This window comes from Fusarium oxysporum, chromosome IX, assembly GCF_013085055.1.
Source record: "Fusarium oxysporum Fo47 chromosome IX, complete sequence".
Lineage (NCBI taxonomy): Eukaryota > Fungi > Ascomycota > Sordariomycetes > Hypocreales > Nectriaceae > Fusarium > Fusarium oxysporum.
Window position 1 is genome coordinate 66,756 of NC_072848.1, and position 18,004 is coordinate 84,759.

General features: G+C 34.0%; 2 protein-coding genes across 2 annotated transcripts; one reads left to right on the forward strand and one right to left on the reverse strand.

The window, feature by feature from the left end:
• Nucleotides 1-7,415: 7,415 nt before the first annotated feature.
• FOBCDRAFT_145028 (uncharacterized protein) lies at nt 7,416-7,688 on the reverse strand (the record flags this gene model as incomplete). The annotated part of the gene is made up of 1 exon (XM_059608202.1): nt 7,416-7,688. A coding segment is annotated over one exon (273 nt), but the record flags the coding sequence as incomplete, so codon positions are not given.
• A 5,923-nt stretch (nt 7,689-13,611) lies between these two features.
• FOBCDRAFT_144864 (phospholipase, patatin family protein) lies at nt 13,612-14,713 on the forward strand (the record flags this gene model as incomplete). The annotated part of the gene is made up of 4 exons (XM_059608198.1): nt 13,612-13,739; nt 13,787-13,949; nt 13,991-14,043; nt 14,104-14,713. Coding segments are annotated over 4 exons (954 nt in total), but the record flags the coding sequence as incomplete, so codon positions are not given.
• Between the last annotated feature and the right edge of the window lie 3,291 nt (nt 14,714-18,004).

The window sequence follows — 18,004 nt, forward strand, 5'->3', positions numbered from 1 at the left end:
AACTAGAGAACTAGCCAGGTAAATTATAAAGACTACTTTTTAGATAATAAAAATAATTTAGGCTATAATATAAGATCTTAAACTTTAACTAAAGAGAGTAGTAAAAATAAAAGTAATAAAGTATTACTTATTCTAAAAGGAATATAATATAAGTATTATAAAGGTAAGATTAAATGCATTAAATAAATAATAGTATCTCTTAAAGGATAGTTTAAATAATTAGACTAAGATATTAAATAGATAAAATAGATTACTATAAGGGAATCTAATAAATAACTTAAGAATATATTACTAGATTATTATATTTATAAAAAGTTATTTTAAGAGGAATTAAATATAAAGTTATCTTAATATATAGATTATAATATTAAGATTATATTAAAAGATAAAAAAAGCCTAAAATTCTTTCCTATTTATAATTTATCTTAAGATAAGCTAGGAATACTTAGAGAATAAATAAATAATATACTATAAAAAGGATATATTAAACTATTAAAATCCTTAGTAGGATATATAATTATATTTATACTAAAACCTAATTTAAATAAACTTAGACTTATAGTAGATTATTAATAACTTAATAAGATTACAGAAAAAGATAGAATACTATTACTACTTATTATTAAACTTAAGGATTACCTATTTAGTAAAAAATAGTTTATAGCTCTTAATCTTAAATTTACTTATAATCTTATTTAAATTAAAGAAGGCAATAAATAGAAAATAGCCTTTTAAATAAAATATAAATTATTTAAATACTTAGTTATGCCCTTTAGATTAACTAATATACCTGCAGTATTCTAATATATAATTATAAATATACTTTAAGAGCACCTTAATATCTTTATAGTTTACTATCTAGATAATATCCTTATCTTCTTTAATATAAAAAAAAGTATATAAAATATATCTATAAGGTTTTAAAAGCCCTATAAGATGCTAATATACTTATTAAACCTACTAAAAGTTACTTCTATTAGTCTTAAGTAATATACTTAGGATATAAAATTTTATATAATAAAATTAAGATAAATAAGTAAAAAATTATAGTAGTTACTAAATAGAAAGTTTTAATATTAGTAAAAGAAACCTAATCCTTCTTAGGATTTACTAATTACTACTAATAATATATTAAAAACTTTAGTAAAACTGCTATCTTACTTATAGAAATTACTAAAAAGGATAAATAATTCTAATAAAATAATAAAGTATAAAAAGCTTTTAAGAAGCTTAAAATAGTAATTACTAGTAAACCTATTCTAGTTATATTTAATTTAGATTAGTAAGTTAAACTTAAAACTAATGCTTTTAACTTTGCCTTAGGAGGATAAATAGGATAATAGGATAATAATAATATATTATATCTTATTACTTTTTACTCTTATAAGATATATAGAGTAGAGTTTAATTACCCTATCTATAATAAAGAATTCCTAGCTATAATTAACTACTTTAAGGAATTTAAATACTACCTTAGAGGAAGTAAATACCTAGTAAAAGTCTTTACTAATTATAAGAATATAACTTACTTTATAATAATATAAGAGCTAAACTAATAATAACTATATTATACTAAATACCTATATAAATTTGATTTTACTATAATATACTATAAAGGTATAAATAATAAATATATAAATACTATAAGCTAATAACCTAACTTTAATATAGGAACTATTAAGACTAAGGAATAACTCCTAGAAACTAACTCTAAGGGAGAATATTAATTTACTTAACTAATTAAAATAATTATAAGAATAATAAAAAGATTAAAACCCTTACTAGAATATTAAAACTTATTATATTATAATAGCAAATAAGACTTTATTAACTGGCTTAGAGGATTGTATTATAACTAAAATAGTAATATAACCTATTTTAAAGGTAAAATTAAGATACCTAATAAATATATACCTATAATCTTTAACTATTACTATAATCTAATTCCCTATAATAGAAATTATAAGAAAATATAAGACTAAATAAAAGATATTTATAATAGCTTTACCTTAAAATATTATATATAAAACCTAGTAGAAAGCTATAAGAAATATAACCCTATTAAAATAATTATAAGGACTATAAAAGGAATAAAAGCCTTATTAAAAGAAGAATATAACTTCCTTTATAAATTTTATTTATACCTCTTATATAGATATTAAAGAGTTAAGAAAATAGTAAAATAACTCTAGGAATAAGGGTATAAATATAAGAAAAAGGATATTAAAAAGGTTATTAAATAATATAACTTATATATAAGGAAAAAAGCATAAAAATATAAACCTTATAGATAATTATAACCACTATTAGTAGTATAATAACCTTAGGACTTAATTATAATAGACTTTATAATTAAACTACCTTTATTAGAAAAACCCTTAATTAGAATCTTTTATAATAATATTATAATTATTATTAACTAACTTATAAAGTTTTTTTACTACCTACCCTATAGAAAAGTAATAAATATAAAAGAACTTTTTTATGTTTTTTATTAATATATTATTAGTATATATAAGTTACCTATAGAAATCCTTTTAAATAGAGGACTTATATTTATAGTAATATTTTAGTAATTACTTATAATATAATTTAGATTAAACTATTAATTTATAATAGTATTTTAACTATAAGTTAATAAATAAACTAAATAAATAAACTAAGTATTTAAATAATACTTATAATATTATATTAATTATAAATAAAATAATTAGATTAAGAAACTACTAATAGCCTAACTTACTTATAATACTATATATAATAAAAGTATAAAGCTTATATTAGCTTATATTAATTTTAGATTTATATTAAATATATATTATAATATATAATAAAAAAAATTAATTAATCTAGCTGCTATACTTAAAAGTAATAACCTTAAAAACCTATATAAAGAAATAAAAATAAAACTTAAATTTATTAGAAAATATATAAAAAGCTATTATAACCTAAAATAGTTAAAGGGATTAACCTTCTTAGAGAGAGATATAATCTACCTAGCTATAAAAAACATTAAAATAGACTAATTAACTTATAAATTAGACTATAAATTTATTAGACCTTATAAGGTATTATAAAAAATCTTAGAAAATAACTATAAATTAGACCTATTACTAAAGGTTAGGCTTTATTTAGTCTTTTATATTTTATTACTTAAATTAGCAGCAGATATAATATAAGTTAAAATAGGTAATAAACTATAAGAAATTTTAAGACTAAAAGTCTATAAAATAGAAGTAATTAGAAAGACTTATATAAAAAATAATTAAAAAGAATATCTTATAAAATAAAAAAACTACCTAGAAAATAAAAATATATAAGAACCCTTAAAATATCTTATTAATACCTAGTAACTCCTAAAGAACTTTTACTAACCCTAGAACTTCTTAAAGGCCTAATATTATTAAACTCCTTACTAAGGCCTAGGGATACCTAGTTAATATTATTAGGAATGCCTAATAATTAAAGATTATTAACTACCTATTCCTTATAAGACTATAAGGCAGGAAGAATATTATCCTCTTTATTAAGCTCTTATATTCCCTACTTAAATAACTTAGTACCTTATTCCTTTATCTTTTTTTTAATCTTATAAATCTATTATAAATAACTTACTATTTTAGCTAAAGAAGACTATAATTTTATAAGCTCCTTATAAAGAATTAATATCTTATTATTAGCCTTTTCTTCTTAAGCCTTTAACTTCTCTTATTAATTTACTAAATAATTTATTACTAAAGTTAATATATATTAGAAAGAAGAAATAAAGTACTTATATAAGTAAATATAATATAAATATTATTATAGGAATAACCTTAATAAATATACTTAAGGCAGCAGCTAGACTTCTTAATATTATTAAAATAACACTCCTTCTTGTTTTTAAAATAATATATATATAATATTATAGCAAGAAGGCTATTCTTAATTATAAAATAATAGAGCAAAGTATAATCCTTAGTTATATCCCTTCTCTTAAAAACCTTATTATTAGACTTAAATAAGTTTTTAATTACCTCTTATAGGATAATTAGTTTTTTAAATTTCTTAGATAAATATTTTATTATATAACCTAATATTATATTAGTATCCTAGGAAAATTAATATAGGTTTAAGTTATAACCTACTAAGATAAGATTAGCCTAATAGGTAATATGCAGGTCTTAAGGATAAGACCTAATAGAGGGGAGATATTATATTATAAACCCTGCAGATATATTATATATATTTTACTTTTTTAAACCTATTACTAAAGACCCCTATAATAATTATACTCTAGACTATAATTATTTACAGAGGATTATAACCCTAATTATAATCTCTTTATTAGGATTATAATTATAACTATAATTACCTAAAGATTACCCCTAGTATATAAATTATATTTATTAGCACTTTTATAGATTCTAGCTTACTAGCTATTAATAAAACTTCTTTATATTAATTAAGCCTATTATGCATTAAGTCTACTATTAAGAGATATAACACTTCGATAAGCTTAGCACCATGCCCTATGCAATCTGCCAATAATAAACCTAGCATGGCTTAGTTTATTTACTGTTAGGAACTAACTATTATACTTCTAAGCTTTTCTAAACCTATAATAATTATTCTACTTAAAATTATACCTATTATAAAGCCAGTTTTATTAAAATTCTAAATATTATATAATTAGATATTATATTTTATAATTATATTCTCTATAAGCCTAAACTAATTATAAATAATAATTAGATCTTTATATTTAGCTCTCTAGTAATTATATCTCTAAAAGAAATATATCTTAAGCTTTAGTTATTACTTAATAAAATTATTAGCCTAGTATATACTAATAGGTAATATATTATAGTTAGCAAGGAGATAATTAGCTATTACTTTAATAAAAGACACTTATAGGGGAAACCCTTATAAATCTAGCTTAAGAATAAACTAAACTAAGGTTTCTTCTTCTAGATTAAAGAGTTTCTAAGAGTTTAGGATAACATTATATTATAATTAAATGCTGCATCGGCGGCGTTATAAAGTATGGGAATAAATATAATATATTTCTGCAGCGCGCTAGGCACTTAATTTTAGGTTATTTTAAAGGGCTTTAAGTGCAAGAAGGATTCTACCTTTGTTATTAGGCTCTAATATGCCTAGTGGTTGAGAATTATCTGATTAGATAGTAATAATATAAGGTGAGGCATTTTTGCAATACTTGCTTATCTGCAATACTTGCTTATTATGCATATTACACTCTATCCTTATTTCTATTAAACTTATATCTCGCTAATTTCCTATCCTTCTTATTCCTGCACTTTCCTAAACCATTTATAACCACACTCTTAACTGCCTTATTATCTAATAGGCCTCTATACCTATTACAGTTATCTTCTTTCCTAACCATATAGCTACCTGCTCCTTATCATTATACTCTAAACCCTCCTCTGATATATTCTCCCTAAGCTCCATATAGTAACAAGGATCTATATATAAGAAGAAGCTAATAGCAGTATTATAAGCTTGGCTTCCATACTAGTAACTAACAGCTTAATTAAAATGCTACTCCCCGGATCCGTCTTGTTCCTATGCCTCACAGACTTCCCGAGGCATAGCATATCTCCGGCAGCCTTTATAAGCCCTAAAGCCTTCCTCGTGGATTACCTCTGCTAGCTTAGAGCAGAGAACTTACTTCCCACCGTATAGGCACTTGCATAGGGTATGCTTAATCTGTTGCCCTTATACGCCTCGTCCTGCACAAAAGCTGCATTTACCTATCCGCCAGTCTATCACGACCTTCCACTCGCGAACCTCTTAGCCATCATCCTAACACATCTAAAGAGTAGGGGCTCTGGGGAGTCTACTAGGCCTAGAGTCGCGACTATCATCGTCTCCACCGGCACTAAGGAACTCAAATGCTCGCACAAGCAGGTCAAAGGCTATAAGGAGCTACAGCACCTAAGTCTCTTCGAGGGGAACCTTCTCTTTAAACCACTTAGTTACTTAACCTTTCTTAGTGAGATCTATATTATATCTCTTAGATACAAAGCTAGTTAACGCTTTGCCGAGAACTTGGTCGTTAACTGCGCTAAGGGCGGCGATGGTCCTTTATATAGCTGGCTTATTCTCGTAAAATCCATCCAGGCCCGTTACTAATAAATACTTCTTAGTCTAGCAATTCTTCTCTTCCTTAGTCCTGGCATTAAACCTGCAAATTATTATACCTATATCTTTGCATATCTAGTCGGTCTTAGTGCAGAGGCTACACTGGTTTTCATTCCCTGCGTATTACTTAAGGCGTAATGTTTTTAGCCAGCTTAGGATCCTTTGTGCTGCCTTGGAACCTATAGTAATACAGCTTTTGAGATTATAATCTAAGCTGTAGTTATTAAGAATATAATAGAGCTGACAGCTAATAACAGCCTATTTTTAAAGCTTAGTGCCTACCTTGCACCATAGCTTTATATAAATTTTATAATCCTTATCTCCCTTTTTAAAGGTTATCTAATCGTTAAGATAATTAAGTATAGCCTATTGCTTATTAATTGCGCTGGCGCTGGTACTACTATCTAGGTGCCCAAATAGTAGCCAGTATCTCTGAATATTATTACCAGGAGGCTGGTCTGTGATATTATTGCCCTTAAGGCTAGGAGGGAGAGTTCGCTTTTGCTTTAGAGGTAGGGATATAGCCCCTAGACCCTGCTATTAATAGTCTGACTGCCTCTTAGAGGGCAGATGACTATTCCTCTGGTTATTAAGGTCAGGCTATTCCTATTGATGAGATTTGCAATTAACTATCTATATACTCTCTTCCTGGAAATATCTAATAAATGCAATTATCTTTTACTACTCTCTTTTAAACTCTTACTGCTCCTTTATTAATTCTTTCTGCCCTTTTTTTAACTCTTTAATCTCCCGGCATAGATTATCCGATTAATTATAATAAGTAGATATTTAACTTTTGCTATAGAGTAGAGCTTAGCGATATAATTGGTTACGTAAGGGTTATTTATGTTATATGCTTTTTAGAGTATTAGGGGTGCAGGCTTTATCTGAGGGTAATTACGATAGGAAGGTATGTATTAGGACTATAAGCACCTTATAGCAGTTTTTATTGGTCCTAGCCTGTATATTACGTGATGTTAAAGCTTAGCTACCCTATTATTATAACCCTATTTATAGGCTATACTTTCTAACCTTCCTTTGTTATTATACTTTCTTGGCATATAAGTGTTAAGAAAGTGGCCTTGTTATATTGATACGATGAACTGCTGATCATTGCGATCGAGAGCTCGGGTATGGACTGAAGGAAGGACGTCGAGTATCCTTCTTCCAAGATCGATGCCTTTGTCAACTCTGTTCTGTATAGCGAGTAATTTCAGGCATGTAGCAGCAGCCATGAGATGATGGAATGGTATTGCATTTAAACAGGACTAAGCCTCGAGGAGATCGGTTGAGGCCTCTTCTAGTTCCTTTATCTGCCCCGTCTGTCTATACCGGCTCTTAAGCTTGATTCTAAGGTTATTTAGCCTGCCTTCCCGGTCTGGATGGTCGTGAGGCGTTGATTCTACAGCTTGTCTTACTGCCTGGATTGCCTCTTCCAGGTCCTTCGTCTCTCCCGTCCGTTCATACCGCCGACCAAGCTTGTTTCCAAGGTTGTTTAGCCTAGCTGCCAGGTCTGGATGAACGTGAGGCGTTGATTCTACTAACTGCAGGTGCCCCTATTATATGCTCTTAGCAGGTGGTCGTGTTGGGCCTAACCCTTACAGAGAGTCGAGGATACGCCGTTAAATCGGTTCTCAGAGATTAACGAGCTCCTGGCTGCGGCCCGGGCTGAGATTAAGCATAAACGTATTTTAGATCCCTGTACTGTAGCCGCTATGCTTCTCCTTATAGATGCAATGTTAGTGGCTTAGGCGCAAGACCTACCAGGCAGCTAGGCCTTTAACTCATACTAACATCTCGGATTAGCCAATGCTCTAGTCGCCAGTTTCTAGTCTTAGTATAATATATACCCGGAATTACAGATTGCAATATTATAGAACAGCTATAGGACTATATAACTTTTTGCATATAAGGCAATCCTATTTATAACTCTAAGATATAATATGCCTAGCAGTAGGAAAAGAGTAAGTAGATTGGCTAAGGTTCTTATTAATATAGTAAATAGAATATATTATAGCATACCATACTATTTAGGATTTAAGCATATTAGAATATATACGAAAAAAGCAGCATATATAGAGTTACCCCTATCGCCTAGAGGCTACTTACTCTTATAGCTGCTATTCTTTTCGGGTATACTAAGAATAACATATAAAAATCAGAGAACTTAGATTATATCTATATTACGGCAGATACGCTTAGACATAGGCATATAACTAGCCATCTCGATAATAAAGGCATTAGAGCAAAAGGCTTAATACTTCTCTAATAAAGATATATAGTTAATTAGCAAGCTTAATCCGCACTAGATATAGACTAGCAATATTATAACATAATTAAGGTCACCATTAGTAATAGTTTATAATATTAATAGAGTTTTAGAGCTCTTCTCTGCTATTGCATTCTCTTAACTTATTTTGCAAGAAGCTATTAGCATAAATTTCTTTTATAACTAGTGATAATTTAAAACATAAGAGACTTAATTAATAAATAACTATATTAAATGAGAAAGGCCATAAGAAAATAACACTTATCCTTAGAAAATTATAAAAAAAACATAAATATAATAATCCAGCTTCTAATAAGAAGTTAAGGAAGTTCACTAGGAGAATAATTCCATAAGGATAGCTATTTAACTTTAAGTAACACATAGTAGTCTAGATCATTAGTACCATACTGCTAGAAACTGCATTTCAGAGGTCTTAAAGTAGTAAATGCAAACTTTAACTCTAGTTTTTGGCCTCTTTTATTATTAATATTAGTATTAGTATTCTAGATAAATATAGCAGAGTATAGGTTTAGCTTTTCCTAGAAGTTCTAAATTCGTCCTAATCGAAGCAATTTGCCTTTCTTAATCGCCTTAACTAGCTCTTTTGCTATAAGGCACATATATAACCTAGAAAAAGTCTCTTTTTTAAGATTATCTTCCTATCTAGTAGGATTATAGCTTAGGAATCTTTTAATATATATGGCAAGAGTTATCTCATGTAAGCATCTCAGTTCAGCTGCAAGGTAAGTAAGGCACTGCTGTTTATCCTAGGTAATAAAATAGGGTTTGTTTTTAGCCTCAGGTAATAGAAGAAGAAAACTTATAGGATCTATAATCCTACTAAGTTTCTAAAGATGCCCTTCTATCTTAATACCCTTAGGCGTAAACTTAATATTAATAAATTAACATCCCTTATTAAAAGTAAGATTACAATCGCCCTCGAGAGCATAAAACTCTTTAAATACTTAATCCTCTAAAAATTAGGATAAGGTCTTATTAAGCATAAAGGAGGAATCCTTTCGTGATTTATTTAAAAGAATCTCTCCATTAAGAAGATATATCACTAATATTAATATACTAAGGCTCTTCAGCTTTTATATCTGCTTATAATCTATTTAAATGCTATATTAGCAGCAATTAGTAATAATTACTAACTTATCCTAAGTATTATCTAGTCCTTGCCTTTGGATATTGGCAATAACTTTTAGGGTTATAAGCATTAAACTTTCTAATAAGATTTTATAATTCCCTACAGCTCTAAGGATATACTTTATATAATATAATATATCTTCCTGTTATAGTATTTTATCCTAGACTATATAGTAAAATTCAGTAATCTCTTTGCTAAAGCATATAGATTTAATATAAAGTTCATTTAAAATATCAGAGAAAATTTTATATTCCTATTTCTTTACTTCTAGGAATTTAAGGTATTAAATAAGTAGTGTTATATTTCGCCGTCTATAATAGTCTTCCTAGAATATCCAGGCCCTAATCTACTATCAATCTTTCGTAATCCTACTTAGTAAACTTAATGCCTGCAAGATTTCATTATTATCTGTTTATCTAAGTTCCTTTATAAACTATCCGCTAAGGATTTTAAATAATACATTAAGTTTATACTCCTACTTAATTAGCTTCCTAAGCAAGGCCACAGGGTGCTTACTCAGATAATAGACTAAGTCCATAGTCTTAATTACGCACTTCTTATCTTCGCATTATTTATAGGCATATATAATATTTATTTTACAGATCTTCTGCTTAATATAATGCCTATTAATCTAAAGCATATTAAGACCCTTTACCTGCATAAATAAAAACACATAGTTAAAAACACTATCTTAAACCGGTAATAAGAATAATTAGGGCTTATATCCTCTGGTTTAAAACTTATATTTTCCCTTTACTAGGCTTTCCTATTCAGAGTTGCCCTAGGTATAAGTCAAAGCGATATAGTCTTATTCCTTAAAGGCATTAATCTCGCGGCATATTAGTATAGGTCTATCACTGGAGTTCTCAAGTCTAAGACACTCTAATTCTTAGATAAATAATAAATATTTCCGCTAGGGCTGTTTGTTTTCACTAATGTTAAGGAGAAGCGATGCAATTAACTTGCCATGGTTTGTGACAATATTGCATAGAGAGAAGTTAGAGTCGTCATTCATTGTATTAGAAAGTCGAAGTTCATAGAAGGCAGGGTCGATATTAGATGCTTAACTTAATCTTTAATATACATTCTGTGCCTATCTCATCTCAAGTTTCTGAGCTAAAGTAGCGGTGACTTAGGTGTCATTGCTGCCTAATTCGATTTCAGCTTTATCTACCCCGCGTCACGCTTTCTGACCTTCATTGGTGAATATAAGGCTTGCCTATCGGCCATTAGGTAAGAAATTATATTAGTTATAATAAGTTATGCGGTTATTAACACCAGTGATAAGCTGCGCAGGACTTAACTGACATTTTATGGCTATTGGATTAGTAGCCATTCCTTTAATTTCGTTCTCGCATAGTATTGCATTAATAGCTTACTCAGCATTTGGCCAGTGGGGTTAAACCACTGCACCTCCATATTGGATTAATGGCGTTAAATTAAACAGATAAGCAAGCAGAATATAAATCCCTTAACCTACATCATTAATATCTAATCTAATAATTCTTAACCACCTAAGATATCAAAACCTTTAAATAAAGCTAGAACACTTCTTGCCCTTCAGGCCCTTTAGAATAACCTAAGATTAAGTCTATGATGCGCTATAAAGATCTATAAGGTTAGCCTAATAAGACTATATCGGCTGTAGCCGGTCAAGCTGGCCTGTTTTAAGCGTCCCACAGGGCCTGCAACGAAACCGGAAATGGCAATATAATACTGCTGTTTTTAGGTTTTCTAATTTCATAAGTGCGGTATAAGAAATGCAGCGCGTTTCTATCGGGGAAACATAGGGTAATATGCTAAACGATGATTAGTTAAAAACAGGAAACGCAATGCGTTTCTTCTGATAATTCTTAAGTAGGGATATAGGAAATATAACGCTTGATTGCGAGTCCCTCTATGGCAATATACCATGATATGCCGCGACAGCAATATTAATCTAAAAATAATAAAACTTGGTCTTTTGTAATCTAGACCAGGAAATTATATTTTAGAACGAAGTTTAAATAGATTATTGGGGGCAGCGTTGAAAACCTAAGCTGCAAATGCCTACTGGATTTGATGATTTCGAGTAATCTGTTACGGAACAGCTTGGCCCAGCAGGTGTATTAGAGCTATAAGGTCGTCTCGCTTACAGGCTGGCAGTCCATTCCATTTCCATCCACGCAGCCTCTTGTAGAATGGATGGACGTCCATGTAGGCCCACCTTGGATGAAATGGATGGAAATAGATGCTAAGAGTGGGCCCGTGAAATGGATAGACGTGGAAATGGAAATGCGTGGATGCTATAAAGGGATGGTATATATAATCCTCCTACCTGTTATATCCCAGGCCTCTATAAAGCTTATTTTAGCTAATAGATTAGTCCCTGGCACCTTTATATCCTTAAGGAGCTTCTCTATGCTCTTAATATAGCCTTTATAATACTATAATCTTACTATCTATATTATCCTAATTATATTAGCATCTAGCCTAATATAATTATCTTAAACTATTTAACTGCATATTAAAAAGAGCCTCTTAATATTAGTAGATATAAGAAGGATAGAAAGTATATTAAGAGCTATTTATAATAAATATAAATACTCTTCCTATCTCTTATACTAATAACTAATAAGATCTAGGATATTTTAATTAGACTTATAGATATTATAGAATTAATTACTATATTTATTACTAATAGTATATATAAAACTGCTTATTATATCCTTAGCTTATAATAAGGTAGTTATTAATAAAGGTAGTTATAATAAAGTTAGGGCCTAATAAGAATTTATATAATATCTATTAAAGGGATTCTAATATATATACTACTTCTTTATAATTAACTTATTATATTCTTAATCTTAAGAGATAATTTATAGCTTATAGTAAGATTAATATAGTTCTTCTATAAGGGACTTTATAGTTTAAATCTAATTTAGGCAGTCTGCTTATATATCCTTAAAATATTCCTAATAATATATTAGGTAAAGTATAATAGTAATATAATAAACTAATATCTAATTAAGCTATAAAGAATACTTATTAAGTTTTTTCTAATAGAGGTTAATATTAACCTTAAAGTGCTTAGGATTAGGATATTAATAGATAATAGCCTTATATACCTTTATTTTACTAAGGAGATATTTATGACTAAGTAAGGTATCTTATAAATACTTATATACTCTAATATATCCTTCCTTCTGCTTATACTACTAATTATTACCTTTAAGAGTAATTAAGATATACTTAAAGTATTAAAAGACCTTATTAAATAAGGAAATCATAGCCTAATCCTTCTCCTTAAGTTTATTCTTATCCCTAAGGCTATAACAAGGGTGGTTTTAAACAGGGAAACTAGTCCGTATTAGGTTTATATTTATAGATAGTATAGGGCATTAATACTAAGTAGGTTAGTTATTATATCTCTTAATAATTAAGTAATATATATTAGGCTTATTAATATAAAGAAGTCTTATTAATAGCTAGTAAGCTAAATCTATAAAAGTGCTAATAAATATAATTTATATACTAAGGTAATCTAAGAGGATTACTAAGGTAGTTAAATTATAGTAATACTAGATCATAGTAGCTCCTAGAGTGTTGTAATCCTATCTGTAAGGTAATCCTGCTCTAATTAGTCCGTAGCCGTTAAGGGGCTAATGCCTTGCATAAGTTTTTATGGGGTACACGTGACGTAACCGCTAGGGTCATAACAATAAGCAGAGGCTGCCTAATCCAAAGCCACAGCGGCTAAAACTCCTAACTGTAACGAATCCTCAATTGCCACAGGGCCAATATGAGGAGAGGCTGCATCCGGGGCGCGGCACGGGCCATTAGATAATCGAATATAAAGGCCTAAGACCCGATTTTTAGACTTGATCCGCGTCTACCTGTTGCTTTTTGAGTCTCCGTCTTTGTGCCCTTGTCGTCACCACTGTCATGTCAACAGAACAACATTCCGAACCTGATTCTGCCCCTATCAAGCTTCTTTCTCTCGGTACGATCGATAAGTCTACCAAATTTATTGGATAATTATGTCGCTAATGTACGCGCTGCAACAGATGGAGGAGGAATCCGGGGCCTATCATCCCTCATCATCCTGAAGTACCTAATGAAACGAGTCAGGCCGGACAACCCCCCCAAACCATGCGAATATTTCGACCTGATTGGAGGGACAAGCACTGGCGGGTGGGTGTTTCTTCCCTTGACTCACCAAAGATTTACTTATGTTACAGACTTATCGCTATCATGCTTGGTCGGCTCCGCATGGATGTAGACACCTGCATTGAAAAGTATGGCGAGCTTTCTTCGCGTGTGTTCCAACCGAAGCGGGCAGGAGTAAACTTCCTGGACAAATTGAAAGATTTCGCCAAGGCTGAGGAAAGTATCGCTCTGGCCGTCTTGAGCAGGAGATCAAGAATATGGTAGAGGAGGTTGAGGGCGATGCGCAGTCGAGGCTCCTTCAGATCGGCCCAGACCCCGAATGCAGAGTGTAAAGACAATTCGAAACTGGATCATTTCATGCTAGGTTATAAAGCTAACGTGGCATCAGTTTTGTATGTGCCTTCACGAATGATCTCAACGTCCCTGTCCGACTCCGGTCCTATTCTACGGCAGACTCTGTCGATTCTCTTTCTGGATCACGCTGCGCCATCTGGGAGGCCGCACGAGCCACATCCGCCGCAGCCACATTCTTTGATCGGATCCAGGTCGGACGTCAATATTACGTTGATGGGGCCACAGGCTACAACAACCCAGTAGAAGTAGTTCTCGAAGAAGCCAATTCTATCTGGCCAGACGCACTGGCGAGAATCCAATGCCTCGTAAGCATCGGGACGGGGGTTCCAGACCTAAGGGACTTTGGCGACAACCTCAAGGGCGTATTCGAAACAGTGAAAGAGATCGCGACAGAAACAGAGATAACACAGAAGAGATTCTTGAAAAACCACGTTCATTTAGGCGTCAAGGGTCGTTACTTCCGGCTCAACGTCAATGAGGGCCGCCTTACGGGAGTTGGGTTGGACGAGCATAAGAAGCAGGGTAGAATAGAGATTGCGAGCGAAGATTATCTCGAGGATCCTCAAACCAGAACACTGGTCGATGAATTTCTTGCAGTTCGTGCACCGCTGGCACACAGAACAAGTGAGACCCCAGGTCAGTAAAGGGCTTTGGATTACAATGAGGCGGCTTGTCTTATGATAAATAGTCAATCAAATTTCGTTGGTGCCATATCTCGAAAACACCAAGTTCTCTGGACGCGGAGACATCATTCTTGCAATGAAGCAGTTTTTCACGGCTAAATCTGGAATCCATAGTGGTCAGAAACGACTCATCCTGCAGGGCTTTCCCGGCATCGGGAAGACTTCACTTGCTCTTCATTACTCGTTTGAACATGGCAACGCGTATGATGGGATATTTTGGATCAACGCTCATGTTACTGACACGCCTGCAGACTCAGGTCACCAGAAAACCGCTCGAGAAGCCATTCACCAAGAGCTCCTAAGGATTGATGAGGAGATCAGCAAGCGCACAAATATGCCTCTGGCCAAATGGTGTTTGACAAAGAGATGGCTCCTCATCATAGACAATCTTGAAGATTCTACTGCCTTTCAAGCACAAGCAGCAATCCCGCGAGGGGTGGGAGGGCATGTCATCATTACGAGCCGTCGCACAGATTTGAATCAAGTTGGAACAGTTATGATAATTCCACCTCTGAAAGAAAAGGAAGCCGCCAAACTACTCCTTCTCTATAGCGAGAATCGAGAACAAGAAAAAGAGGACCAAGGCAACTCTCTCGAAATTGTCGAAAAGCTCGGCCATGTCCCCCTTGCTATCCGACAATTTGGATGCCTTGTGAGTGAAAAAAGGGAAAGTCTGTCATAGTACATGGGCGAGTTTGATCATCTGATGAAAGAATTGGCATCGTCCGGTCGAGAGTTCTCTGGCCAAACATTTTGAACTTAACGATTCAAGGCCCTTGCTGGCAAGCTTTGAGCTCTCTCTCGGGTACCTGTCGAAAGCTTCAAAACACGCGGCTGCTTTGCTCCAGCTGATGGCAAACTTTGAGGCCACCGACATCTCGCAATCAATGCTGCACAGGAGCTTGCAGAAACAGAAGAGATGGGATGAAAATGGGAATATCAGTACTTGCTTCGTCAAAAGTATGAGTGGATGGCTCAAGGATCTCTCAGAGAGTAGCGGCAGAGGTCTAGAAGACGCTCTAGAATCACTTGTCAAGTTTTCATTGCTGTTTCGGAAGAAGCGAAAGGGTCATTTCTTTCTCCATCCCGTGAGTCAAACGCCATCTTCATCGTAGACCAGTTCATCCCGCTGACAGTCGATATAGCTCACCCACTTCTGGTTGCGTTGGAAGCAAGAGACAAGAACCGCAGACTCCGTTCCTGATTCTTTCAAAGACTCTCTGTCCTTGTTGCTAAACGGCTTCCCTCATCCTGACTTCTCTAGTGTGTATGGTCTGTCCGCTCAGCAACTTGACCTCCGTGCATTGTTCGTGCCGCATGTTGAAAGCCTATTGAGACAGTATCAGCAACTTAAGAGTCGCATCATGAAGGACGAGGCCTTGTTATTACAACTATCAGATCTGTTTCTCCAGGCATCCAACACCCCAACCACGTTGCGGCCGGTGCAGCAACAGGTGAAACATATCCTCGCTGGCATTGGCGTGCCCTCGCCCGGAGGCTTCCCAATGGATTCTTCCAAACAAGACGCACCATTCCTGCCAGCATTGAAGGAAATCATGATACGACTTGACTACCCTGCGACGCTGTTTCTGTGGGCAGTTTATGTGTTTTTCGACTATGAGTGTCAGCAATGGCAGGACTCGAATCCAGGAAGTGTATACCGAGTCGAACATATTCAATTCGGCGGCAAACCTCTTGCCGAAGTCAGGGCCCGCATCATAGGTCAAGATCCAACTGAGCCAGCTTGGATTCACAATGGGATCTTTCTTGTGACTGACAGCATCGGCATTGACTTGGATTCTATGCGCGACATCGCTGCGATTATGCCACTGAAGGCAGGCCCCGAGAAGGAAGACGGCACGGCACCTGCTACCCAAAGTTTACAGAGCGGAATCTTTGGCCTCATAGGTATGGTTTCCAGTTAACTGAATAAGATGGACACTGGCTAACCTCCCAAGCGTTCAAATACTTTCGGCAAGTCGTGCTTTCTGTCCTGACCGTAAAGCAGGAACCAGGCACAAGACGGCTCCAGATCGACATTGCCAGTCGCATGGCTCTTCCTAGCTACATAGCCTTGAGTTGGATTCTCTGTTTCCATTTAAACCCTCCGTTGGGTAGCAATGACTTGCCCACGATGGACAAAGCTACCGAAACACTTGATGCCAACCTGCCATTGAGTTGCAAGACCTTTTGCGATCTTACCAGGTTCGCCGAAGCTCAGATGCTGCTTTCAGCTTTCGAGAGCAGGGGGTACAGCACCGATATCTTGGATCCCCTCCAGCTGTGGGCGAACAGTCTAGGCGGCAAAGCTGCAGAGAGGGTCGCCTGGATCTGCAAGACGATGGGCCCCGAATCTGTGGTGGGTGCTGAAAGTCTAATGATGCTCATTTCCTGTGATGAGGAACCAATGCCTCAAGATCTTGTTCAGAAGGTGCTCAACAGTCCCATCACGAAGGATAACTTTGCCTTTAAAATTGGATTGATCGGCCATTGGCACAGGCGCCTGGCAGCATCCGGCTCTACAGAAAAGGCGATGGAGTTGGTTCTTACCTGGATTAAGCACTTTTCAATCTGTGAAAAGAATATCAGAGACACCTGGCACTTTTATAATGACCCTGTGTTGGACTTGTATGAATTTGCTATCCAGCTGAATGAGACGCAACCTCAACTTCAAGAAGAGACAGCAGTCTACAGGAATCAATATTTAGAATACACTTGGGAACATTACGGCAAATTTCACCAATGCCTGGCCCTTGGCTGTGGGGTAGGAATCTTCGGAATGGGCTTCGGAAGGTTAAAGGTAGGTATGAACGGACTGCCGGGCAAGCCGGGATCGAAGGCGAATCAAGACGACCCCTGGGTCCAACTTTTCCTTTTTCTCCAAAGAAAATTCTTGCCTGCGGCTCGGGAAAACGCACAGGCGCAAGAGACTGAAACAGGCGCGAGAAATCGAGCCTTGCTGGAGCCATTATTTAGTGACCCTGTTCTAGCAGACAAGGGGATTGATGCCATTCTGTTGGAGGAGGACAGAGCGAAAGAACACGCATTAAGACAAGCAGGACTTTTTGCCTTTTTGGAAGAAGTTTCGGGCCACAAACCAAACGAACCCGTCATTCATAGAGGCAGAACTCAATGGGGACCCGCCGAGCCCAATCTTTTACTTTTCCGCTCGATAAGGAGAAAATTGAGGCCGAGCGTCAATTTGTCAAAGGCATGACACGAGAAGCCCTAAAAGAGTTCTGTGAGGCTGTG